At 56.2% G+C, this 12,123-nt stretch overlaps 1 protein-coding gene across 1 annotated transcript in view; it reads right to left on the bottom strand.

Moving 5' to 3' along the window:
• Positions 1–1,885: 1,885 nt before the first annotated feature.
• LOC118708344 (tyrosine-protein phosphatase non-receptor type substrate 1) overlaps positions 1,886–12,123 on the bottom strand; it is a 41,473-nt gene continuing 31,235 nt past the window's right edge. The window contains 2 exon segments of the mRNA XM_045574866.1: positions 1,886–3,039; positions 5,368–5,407. Of these exon segments, the coding sequence (XP_045430822.1) occupies positions 2,785–3,039; positions 5,368–5,407 (295 nt within the window). The 3' untranslated portion in view covers positions 1,886–2,784.

Below are 12,123 nucleotides of genomic sequence, written 5' to 3'. Positions count from 1 at the left end.
CCCAATGCTTCCTGCAGGACTGCATGTCCCACCCAAAGGGCTTGGCGCCCCGGGATCCCCTTCCGTCCCCAGAGTACCCCTGGCTGGGGCATTATTGTCCCCACTGTGCTGAGGGCTGACCTGGGTCTTAGAGGGGTGAGTGGCTTGAATTCCTGCAGCTACGAAGTGGCAGAGCCGGATTCAAACTCAGTAGTCTTATCAGAGTTCTGCTTATGCCCATGACAACCTTATCCCAATTCCCTCTGAGCCACCGACACAGTCTCTGCGTCTCTTCAAAACCCCAGAGAGAGGACCAAAGCCAGGATCACTGTCAAGCCCCAGGCCCACATGCAATCCCCTCACGGCTTCCGGGGGGGGGGCGGGGGGGGGCAGGGGCACACACTCAGAGACACAAAGACACTCAACAGCCAGAGGGGTCGTTGTTACCCAGAAATCTTTATTACAAAAATATTTTGCAAGCCAAAAAGTTTAAGTTGCAACTATATACAAAATGGGGCCTGTTTCCTTCCCAAACAGTCTTAAAATAAACTCTCCAAACCACGCTCCTTCCGCACGGCTGTCTGTCTCGACCTCTTCCTTTTCCTGGGGTTCGATACACAAGGTGGGAGAACCGCCAGGCTGCCAGCCTGCACCTAACGCGACACGGCTCCCTCGGCCTCCTTCCCTCACTCCCCTTCCGAAAATCCGAGATTAAATTAAATTAAAATGGCACCAAGAAAACATTCCCTCGCGATGCCGGGTGAGTGAGTGTCCGTGTGCCTGCGTCTTCTCTGGGCAGAAGACAGGGGGACGGCGGTGCCCGAGCCGGCCTTTGGGGATCTGGAAACAGTCCGAGGCAGGCGGCTGGGACACTGCGCTCCCAGATGCCACAGAGAAGCTCGGGCTCATGGGCCAAAGCTGCCCACACGGCCTGTTGGCTCAGCGCATTCCTGGATGCCGTCATGTCAAACACCAACTCGCAGTCCCCCCCAGACGGCCGGGCCTGGGCGGAGCTCCCGGAGTCCCGGCTGCGGGCCACGCGGAGGGCAGCCTGGGTCCGCTTCTCTCTTGCTCTGCTGGCCTGAGCAGCAACCCCTTGGGCCCCGGCGGGGGCGGAGGGGGGAGCAGCGAGGATTAGTGTCTCAGTTCTAAGCTGATCAGTTACACGTGGAGACCGAACACGCAACGTGCACCCTTTGCTTGCCCTGGGCCCAGCCAGGCTCCCTCGCTGAATTGGAAGGGGGTGGGGAGTGGGGGGTGGGGTCAGAGGACAGTGGGTCACAGCTTCTGCCCACCCTCCCGAGACAAAGGGACAGCAAGGTGGGTCAGTCCTCGTCTTACGGCTGCCCAGGTTGATTCCAGTTTGATCCCAGGAGGGTTTGAGAGCAGCAATGGGAGATCTCCCTTGCAGAAATCAGCTCAGAGAGCTGGCATGGGGGAAGGTCGCTAAGGGGGAAGGGTTGTTGGGGGGAAAGCCAGGCACAGCTTCCTACCCTGCATGGCCCTAAAGTGCTTATGAGGAATGGCGGGGAGGGAAGGCATCTTCCTCTCCCCCGTCCAGGTGAGCAGACTGAGGCATGAGGTGCGGACATGACCGCAGGGCGGGGGGCGCAGCCTGCAGAAGCACTGGCTGGTTCCGACTTACCGCGCGAGCCCAGGGCAGGAAGGCAGTAGGACCAGCCACGTGGCTCGGCTGAGGACGTGGCCAGTTTAGTCCCGGAGAGAAGGAAGGCTGAGCATCTCCACGGAGCAGCCAGAACGGAGGAACCTTCTTCCCCATCCTCGGGCTCCGGGACGGGGAGGAGCTCATGTTCCGCTGCAGGAGACTCCCTCCGGGGACCGACGGCTACACCTTGGCCAGCACAAGACCCAACCAGGTACTTCAACACATGACAGAGAGCCAAGGTAAGGCTGCCGTTGTTTCAAGAAAAAGAACAAAACAACAAAACAAAACACCACAGATCAAATTTTCTTACACCTCAGTTTCAAGATTGCACGTTTCACATTTATCAATAATTTACAGGCGTCCACAGCGAGCGGTTGCTGAGTTAGTGCGAGCTGGAGGAAGCAAGCTCGGGTCTAGAAGGCGAGGCGGGTCCAGGTGGAGTGTGGTGGTCAGGATGCTGGTCCTCACGGCGACTCGGAGGGCGGGAAGAGGAGGGTTTTGTTACTCAGTCCTGGTGGTGGTGGTGGTGGTGGTGGAGGGTTTCCGGGCGGGTCCCCTGCTCCCCGGGGCTGGTGGCGTGTCAGTCCAGGGATGCGGGAGGGCAGGACCGTTGGCAGCAACCTCATGGAGTCTCGGGACGTGGTCCCGACGTTTGTTTTCTAAATTCCCCGTGGATGGGGCATTCGAATCGAGACAGAACTTTTCCCAGAGCCCCAGCTGCATGGTGGTGGCGGTGGTGAGAGGAGCAGGTGGGGTTTCTCTCCCTCGTCACCTTGGAAGATCAGGCTGCGGAGCATCTAGGAAGCTGTCAAGAGTCGCCAAGACCATGGCCAAGAAGACCCTTGGATGATGGAGAGAGGCATGAGAATTCCTGGACCCCTGGCAAGCTCCGGCCAGTTCCCACGTGGGCTCCCCGGCTGGTGTGGCAGCGTCGGCCTCCGTGTGTGGCAATGTGGGGTGGCGGGGGCTGTGGCCACCCTGGGAATGCTAGAGAGCCAAGCGGGTTGGGGAGACAAGATCCAGCCTCATCCTTGGGTCCCAAGACCTGCACCACCCAGGCCCTCCAGGACCCGGGGCGGCTGCCCCCCGTGGGACAGGAAGGCTCGTGGGCACTGATCCAGAGACGCCCGAGGCCCCGTTCACTTCCTCGGGACCTGGACGCTGGCGTACTCCGAGTGAGACGGCTCGGGCTTGGGGGCCGGCGGCTTGGGGGCCCGGTTGAGGTGGACCATGTCCAGGTCGGCGTAGGTGAGGTTGTCCTCAGGCGCGGCCGGCCGGACCGCCTGGATGCTGGCGTACTCCGTGTGGTTGTTGGACTCGGCCGCCCGGGGGGCCGACTTCTTCCGCTTGGGCAGGTTCAGGTCTGCGTACGTGATGTCATTGTTGTCCTGGGTCTGAAGGGGACGGAGAGAAGGTCACTCGGAGCCCCTCGCCTCCCGCCACGCAGCAGCACCCACAGGTCTGGATGCTTCTGTTTCCTCCACTGACTCAGCCGTAGCTCACGCCCAGCTCCTCTCGGGCCAAGGTTACCTGCCTGCAGCCTGACCCTTCCAGTCCACCTCCCTCCTCACACGGCCTGGGGACTTTCTACATGCCGCTGTGGTCGCCTCCCAGGCTGACTCAGTGTTTCCTCCTCCCACAGTTCTGCCCTGCCTTGTCCTGCTCCTCCCTCTGCCTGGAGTCCTCCCCCTCCTTCTCCTGGGGATGACTCCAACCCACCCTGCCCTGTGCATTGAAAAACAAGCGCTGTTTCATCCTGAGACCTGCCCACTCGCTGGGTCCAGGGCTCCTTCTCTGTGCTTCCTCAGCCCGTGTTTCTCCTGACAGCACCCACCACCCAGGACTGTGTCTGTCCAGGGGTGTGAGAGCATGAGGATCCCCCAGGTCTGAGCCATGCATCCATGTACTCTTTTAGTCAACAAATATCCCCTAGGCATTTGTTCGGATGCAGAGATCAAGGCTGACAAAGAGGAGGCCTGATCGCTGTTGAATGAACGAACGAGTGAATGGCAACAATTTCAGCCTCACTCAGGGTGCCAGAAGCCTGGAGTTCAAATCCTGCTTCTGCTCTTTCTACAATAGCTGAGAGGCTTTGGGCAATTCACGTCACCCTCCCGGGCCTCGGTTTCCCCATCTGTAAAGCAGGAGTAATAAACATATCTATCACCAGGATCGCTGGGAGAACCGGGCAAGATCAACCAGGGGAAGCTCTTAGCGTGGAGCCTGGCACGCACTGAACAAGCACTTTGTGTTCAATAATGGCTACCATGACCAGCCACCCAGCAAACCTGAGCATCTGTCTCCCATGTGCTAATCTTATCACCGCAACCGTGCCTTAAAATGACCCGTCAGGGACGGTGAGCTTGGCTTCCTCTGGGCCTGGCACCCAGGCTGCTGAGGCGGAGAGGAGCTGCTGGCAAGGGTCACTCTGGTGGGTGCATGATAACCACTACGGACCTCCACTCCCAACGGCTACCAGCACCACGCCATCACCGGGGCCACCTCAGGTAGGCAGGCCCTATCACAGCCCGGCTTGGTCGGATGCTGTACCTAGTTTACAGGTGAGCAAACTGAGACCTGGGGAGGTTACATAATTCGGTCAAAGCCACACAGCTGGAGAAGAGCCAGTCTGTTGGGTTCTAACGCTGTGGTCTCACCACACACAGCTCCTCTGTCCCGACCGGCACGTTCACCCTTCTCTCTAGGAAACCCAACCCTCGCGAGGGCTGGCACCAGGAATCCCAGACGCCAGCCTGCGAACGCCACCAGACCTGGGCTGTGAGTGTCCTCCCTGCTCACTGCCCAGGGTCAGGCACATAGTAGGTGCACAGCAAGTCTTTGCTGACTGAATTCTGCTCAGGTTTTCCTTGGTCAGTTCTTTTTACCATCATTCTTTTTTTGGAAGAAGTTGAGAGGTAAAATGATTGGGCATTGTCATGTGTTTCTAAGTATCACCTGAGCCCGTGCCCAGGGCACTGGGGGGCCGCACTGGGCCGGGGAGCAGGGCACAACATGTTGGCCTGCAAACATCATCATGTCTGTTAGCAGCCCCGGTTCCCTCCAACAGATTACATCGACGAGGATGACAGCAGCCAGGGAAATGTCAGGGACAGCTGGCGCGCGCGCGATCCAGGTCCAGGGCAGGGCCTGTCTTGTTACAAGACACAGGGGAGCCCTTTGCCTCCACGGGCTGACAGCGTCAGCGGGGAAGAAGCGAGGCTGGGCTTCTCGGGAACGGGCCAACTGCACGCTGCCCACGAAACCTCCTCCGCCATGATGAGGGGACGCTGCCAGCTGGAGGCATTCATGGCACAGGGTCTCTCCATCAGAGAGACAGGTTCTGGCAGCGCCGTGCTGCTGCTCCTCGGTGTGAGAGGCAGCAGGAAGAGCCAGGAGGGAACCAGGCAGGGCGCTCCCGCTGGCCGGGCGGGGCTGGCCTGGGCAGAGGCCTGACTCCACTGACATAGAGCACACTGTGAAGGGTGCCCCCTGGAGGTGTGCAGTGGGGGCGCTGAGTCAAGGAGGTAGAGATAGCCTGGCTGGAGTGGAGGGCGAGACTGTGCAGAGAACCAGGGAGGAGGGAGGAAGGTAAAGACTCTCCTCACCCTCCCCCCCACCCTGGGAAAGGAGTCTTAATTTAGAACCGAATCTGCCGCTCCAGCTGGTGCAAGAAAATCACACCATCGCGTTTCCCGGGAAGGGCACCTCACCAAGGACTGTACCTGGGTTACTTCTCTGGCGTTCTTCTCGGGCTCGTGCAGCCTAAAAAGGAAAGAGGCACACAGATAAAAATATCCTCCCTATCTCAAGCGCTCACATAAATTGATAAGAATAACACCGAGGTTCACTTCCTATGGGGTGGAGGACGTGGATGGTTCACAACAGAAATACAGCTGCTTATCAAGTTTGGGCAGATGGTCCGTCTCACAGAAAAAAGGAATTTGAAGCAATGTATAAAGCTACTCTACCCGTAAGAATCTTTGAAAATGATAACACTTGGTGCTGGGGAAGATATGGTGAAACTGGCATCTATATATATATATAAAAGCCCCGTGACTGGAATGGAGGAACGACCAGAATGACTGGTGGCTATGACGTGCACTGCGGCAGCCAACCAGCCTGATCCAGGCCCCCATCGGCCCTCAACACCCCAATCGAGGGTGGGGCTGACCAGCCAACTGCCCATGGCCCCTGTCCCCCGCTGGCCCAGCCCACTGGGCCCCCATTGGGGCGGGCTGGCTAGACCCCACCAGTGCATGAATTTGTGCACCGGGCTTCTAGTTTTCATATATTATTGGTGGGAGGGGCAAGTTGAGGCAACCCTTTTGGGAAGCAGCTTAGTTAGCCAAACCAAGAGCTTGGAAGGTGTCATCACCTTTGGATTCATAATTGCATGGGGGGTGGGGTGGGGATTCAAAATATCCCCAAAACTGTCTGCATAGAGGCAGGGTGCAGGGCAGGGCGGGGGAGGGAGTCACATCTAACAGCTCTGCCAGTGGGGACTGCCTCAGGAAATTAGGATAGACTCGCTGATAAAGATTTAAAAGGTTTATGAAGAAGTTTCTTTCTTTAAATTATGAATGATTACATTAAAAGATAAGTGCAAAAACAAAATTCTCAGTGGAATGATCCAAATTATGAAAAATGTGTGGATAACACTGGAAGGAAACAGTAAAATGCTAGCAGCAGTGGTCTTCGGGTGGTATTTTTTTTTTCTTTCTAGTTTCCCATAGTCTCCCGCTGTCCCACATCATACACATCTGGGTTTTGTCATTGGGAAAGAAGAGGGCCCAGGCTGGTGTCCCCAGTGGTCAGAGCGCCCGCAGGCTGGATTCTGGTCAAGGGCTCGCACCTTGGCTGCAGGTTCCCACCAGAGCTGGGGCACGTGTGGGGGTGGGGGGTGGGAGGAGGCTGGGGGTGGGACGGGGGCACGTGGGAGGCCTCAACCAATTAATGTGGGTCTCTCGCATCCATGTTTCTTTCTCCCTTTCCTCTTCTACCCTCCCCCTCCCTTCCACTCTCTAAAATCAATGGAAAAAATATCCTCCAGTGAGGATTCAAAAAAAAAAGACGAGGGAAGGATCAAGTGTCCTGGTTAATCAAAGAAGCCATTCATGCGCTTGATTCTGTAATTGGAGGCCATGGCCTGGCTCACTGCAGGGTCACGGTCAAGGTGGTGAGCAAGTCAGAGCCACTGGTTCCGCAGGAGCGGCATACATTCTCAGGCCACACGCTGGGGATGTGAGCCTGGATAATGTCAGAAGCGGGCAATGGGGCTTGGCTGCGAGGTTAGCCATGGATTTAGTATGAGTGCTTGGCTCAGAAAGCATCCTGGGCATGATGGGCCTCACCTGCCCACAGAAACGACCCTCCAGGAGCAGGGACTGTGTCTTGTAGGGAAGGTCATGCAGCTCTTTCCACATCCCCCCTGCTTCCAACCCTCTGGGGCTCCCAATGTCTCTGGTCCAAGTCCAACTCATCACCCTGCTCATAAGCCACATGTGGTCTGGCCCCTACTGACCCCTCACCCCAGGACTCATTCATTCCCCTGTCCTCACTTCCCCACTACCCACCCTCCAAATATTTCGAGAGGGCTACTTAATAAGACATACTCTAGGGGTCAACAGCAACATCCCTGAATGACCTTCTTAGCCACCTTTTTTTGGTTAACTCGTGTATCATTAAGACTCCACTGCGGAGTCAAGTCCTCAGGCTGGCTGGGTTGAGCCTGATGACAATTTCAAACCTCCTTATGTAGGTTCCTGTGTGGTGTATGTGTCTATCTGCCTGCCTGCCGTGCTTCCTTCCCGGATGGATGCTCAAAAAGTGCTCCAAAGTGACTGGGAATGAATGCCAGTCAGACTGCCCCAGGGCCTTTGCACAGTCTTCCCTGCCTCTTCACCTAGTTCACTCCTTCTCTTCCCTCGATCGCTGCTTGAAATAGTCCTTTCTCTGGGAGACTTCCACTGAGTCCCCCGACTCCTCTCGGAACACGGGGCTCCTTTCTTCCGGGGCAGCACTTCAGACTGGAGGACGTTTTCCTTGGTGTGTATGAGTGTCTGCCTCTCCTCCGGCCTCTCCTGCCTCCGTGAGCCGTGCTGCTCTCCCTCACCCCCGTGCTCGGGCTAAAGAGGTGGGAGGCCCTCCGAGCCTGCTCTCTCCTTCTTACAACCCACGTCTACGCCATATAAGGCTTGTTCACTCAGCCCCCACAATACATATCAGGCCCACGTGCTCCATCACCTCGGCCCCCAGCTCCCCAGATTCCCGAGGTGCCTCGTCCCTGTGTTCCTGCTTCCATTCCCAACTCTGCATAACAGTTGGTGCTGGGGGAGATATGGTGAAACTGGCATCTATATGTATATAAAAGCCCAGCGATCATCCACATGTAAAAATGCATGGAGGATGTTTTGTCATGTTTCTGCTCAAAACCCTCAACCCTGCGGTGAGTATCCTCTCTGGCGAGGCCCGCCTGGCCTGCCCCCCACCGCCCATCTCTCTCCCCTGGCTCCCTCCACTCCAGCTGCCCTGGCCCGCTCCATAGTCATGAACGCCTCCAACTGCTCCCGCCTTGGGCTCTGGGCACTGGCTGTTCCTTCTGCCAGGCCCACTATTGTCCCAGATAACCCCATGGCTGGTGACTTCCCATCCTCCAGCTGTCCTCTAGATGTCACCTCCTCAGAGAAGCCTTCCCTGATCACCCACCACACCCACCCCCTGCTCTGCTCTGCTCTGAGCCCAGCTTTATTTTATTTAATCAGCACCTGCATCACGCTGTGTAGTAACGTCCCGGCTTATTTGATCACCTGCCTCCCAATGCACAGTGGTCTCCAGGCAAGCAGGGATTAGGCCCATCTGATTCTCCACTGGAGCCCTGGCTCCCAGTAATGGGCTGGTGAGTCATTAGCGTGCAGTAAATGTTTGAGGGATGAATGAATGAATGAATCCATCCATCCATCCATCAACATCTGTTCCACTGGATCAAAAGTGCCATGAAACTGGGCCTTCGTGTCATGTTTGCTCCCCTTTGCAGTCTCCCAGCTTAAGGCCTGGCACTGAGCTGGGCTCGGTAAGAGGAATAAATGAAAGAATCAGGGAAGCCCTGTGTATTCCAAGAATAAACGCGGTGAATGTCTGACAAGTGAACAAATGGCCAACTGCACGAACCCCGGTGCCCAATTAAGGGAGCAGCCACATTGTGCCGTCAGATCTGGGGAAGATTACAGACAGCGCTCTGCCTGTGCGGTTCCTAACCCCGGAAGGTGGGCATCGCCAGTCCCTCCACCGGCGGCTCTGCAGCCCGAGGGGCGCTTTGAGCTCAAAATGGCGGCATCCCCCGTGGCACCTCCCTGTGGCGCACAGTGCTACCCACGCCACCGAGCTCTGGAAAGCCTCTGATGCCAGCCAGCCCAGCGGAAGCGGCCGCTACACGGGAAACCACCATTACGGCTCGCTAGCGATTGCTTTGGTTTAGAGGGATGAAAGGGAGCAAGCGATGTCCCGGCTCCCTGGGCAGGCTTCTGATGGAAAAATAAAAAACAGGCAGGAACGGCTGGCTTCTCTGGGGAAGGAGAATCCGGCAGCCAGAGCAATGGCGCAGACAAAGAGCATCAGCTCCAGCGTGGGGACGGGGGAGGGCGTCCAGGAGCCGGCCCTCCCGAGCTGTGGGACCTTGGGAAGGTCACCCGACCTCTCTGAGCCTCAGCTCCCTCACCCACACACGGGGACAATAACAGCCTTCTGAACGGGGGTTCCCAGGGTCTGGCTCGGGAGCCGCAGCAAGAGCACCACCTGAGAACTTGTCAGAAACACGTGTTCTGCAGTAGACGCTCTGGGGGTGGGGCCGGGAGTGTGTGTGTGAGCTAACAAGCCCTCCGGAGGACCCGCTGCACACCGGAGCCTGAGAACCACGGCTCAATTACAAGGGATAACAGTAAATCACAGGGCTTTTTGCGATCATTAAAATCACCTTTGGGCTAAGACCGGCAAAGGCATAGATCGGTTCCTGGGTCCTAGGGAGGGCTCAAAATACATTAGCTGCTGATGCTGTTGTCATTATTATTATTATTATTGGCATTGCCTTTTTCTCCCAGAACTTACTGTCTAATTGGGGAGTCAAGACAAATAAAAAATAATGACAACAATGAAAACAAAAACAACAAAAAAGAGAGATACGGTCATATTTTGGGTCGTGAGGCCACGGAGGGGAGAGTTTTAGGGATTCAGAAGAGATGGAGACTGCTGCAGTGGGTGAGGGTGGCATTCATTCATTCATTCATTCACTCGTTCATCTGACAAACCTTTGCTGGGCACCTATTCCATTCTGGGCCCGGTGCATGGCCGGCACTGAACATGAGGGAAGTGAGCCTGCCGCCCTCGGGAGGGATGGGTTACAATTTGGGGCCATGTGCAGGGATGGCTTGAGCTCATCAGGATGACAACGCAGGGGCACTAGGAGAGTTCCCAGGAGGGGCTCCCGGTCCTGGAGGAGACCATGCCCTCGCTGAGCCCAGAGGAAGAGCAGGCGGTAACCAGGTGGAAGGAGGGTGCCCACTCTAGCTTCCATGTCGCACAACTCTAAGGAGTGCCATTCACAGAGCCCCCTCTGATGCCCCTGGGATTGTGGAGACCCTGGGTGGTGAGTGAGCAGGGATGGGGAGCACAACCTGGAGAGAGGGAGGCCTGAGGGAGGAGAGAAGGCTGAGCCACAGAATGAAACACTGGGGCGTGGCCAGAGGTGAAACTGTCCATGTCAGCACAGGCCAGACCATGAGGGATTTGAAGGCCTCAGTTAGGCACTTGGACTATCTTGATGATCACGAGAGCCACTACAGGTTTTTAGGAAAAGGACGAAAGCTGAGTCTTGGCCTTGCAAAAGAGTATACTTGGTGCGCGCGCACGTGCGTGCAAGCGTGTGTGTGTGTGTGTGTGTGTGTGTGTGTGCTCCTTTTTAAACAAGTCAGATCATCTCCCTCCTATGGCTCCTCATTCCACCGGCAGTAAAACCCCAGGTCCTAGCGGCCACAGCCCTAGACCACTGGCCTCCCCTTCAGACCCTCAGGTCCTGCTCTTTAATTCTGAAATCCACACAGCTCTACAAAAGCAAAATACTTGCAAAATCCATTTGGTGGCAAAACCTGACCTAAACGTGAAGCTATTCATAGTTTTTATTTGTTGCTCTTAGTGCAGATGTTCATATATTTCTAAGCCGGAACATTCACATAGTAGATTGTGGCGTGCTGCTTCTATTCTGCTGGGGCGAACGTGGGGGGCCTCCCTAGAGCTGGAAAGCCTGGATGAGTAGCACATGTGGCTGCATGGGCCTCGGCTAAGAGCCTGTGGGCCGGCACCTCCCTGAGCTCATCTCCCGCCTTCCCCTCCTTCCTCTGCCCCAGCGCACAGGCCTGCTCTGGGCCGCCCGTCACCTCCCACCTCGGGCCTTGGCCACACCGGCTGTCTCCCCTGCACACCCATCTGCAACCTCTGCTTCACAACTCCCCAGCTCAGAACCTGCTCACATCTTCCGAGGAGGCCCCTCCTCCTGCCTAAGATGGGCCTGCCATAAATCTCCTCTGCTCTGTCTGATTTGTCACATGGCATTACATATCATTTACCTCTATGCTTACTGCAGCTGCTCTCACTGGTGTGCAAACCACATTTGGGTCTGGATTGATTATTTTTTTGTTAATATTCACCCAAGGATGGGTGTGTGTGTGTGTGTGTACACACACACACACACACACACACACACATATATATACTTTTCCCCCTTTGATTTTTAGAGAGAGTGGAAGGGAGAGAAGGAGGGAGGGGATGAGGGAGGAAGAGGGAGAGGGAAAGAGAGAGGGAGAGGGAGATGGAAAGGGAGAGGGAGAGGGAGAGAGAGAGGGAGAGAGAGAGAGAAAGAAAGAGGCAGGCTCCGATGTGAGAGAGACACATTGATTGGTTGCCTCCCACACACAGGAATCGAACCTGCAACCCAGGTCCATGCCCTTGAATAGAAATTGAACCTGTGACCCTTCAGAGGTTAGAGCTTGGACTCTACCCACTGAACAACACTGGCCATGGCAAGTCTGGACCGACATCTGTTCACTGCTATATCTCCAGCATCCGAACCTGAGCCGGCACATAGTAAGGACTCAGTAAGAATCATTGAAAACATGAATCAACAAACTAAGACACCATTTGCGACACAATGCCATCACCTTAGCCTCCTACCAGGGCGCGGGCTTCAGGATGGGCAGATGCTTTCTGTCCTGCTCACCCCGTGTCCCCAGGGCCACCCGTGCAGAGCACTTAATAAATATTTAATGAGCAAAGGAAAGAGCAAAGCCCTGTGCTCCTGCCACCGTCCAAACAGGATTTCATCGGAGTCTGCTTGTCTGTGGAAGTCCCCGCCAGTCCCCCGGGATCGGTAATTAAGATGGGCCTGGCGTGAGGCACTTCCAGAGCAAGGACAGAAAGGCTGGCTGGCAGAG

Source organism: Pipistrellus kuhlii, unplaced genomic scaffold (assembly GCF_014108245.1).
Source record: "Pipistrellus kuhlii isolate mPipKuh1 unplaced genomic scaffold, mPipKuh1.p scaffold_m20_p_6, whole genome shotgun sequence".
NCBI lineage: Eukaryota > Metazoa > Chordata > Mammalia > Chiroptera > Vespertilionidae > Pipistrellus > Pipistrellus kuhlii.
Note: the sequence above shows the minus strand (reverse complement) of the source record. Positions and strands in the feature narration are given on the sequence as shown.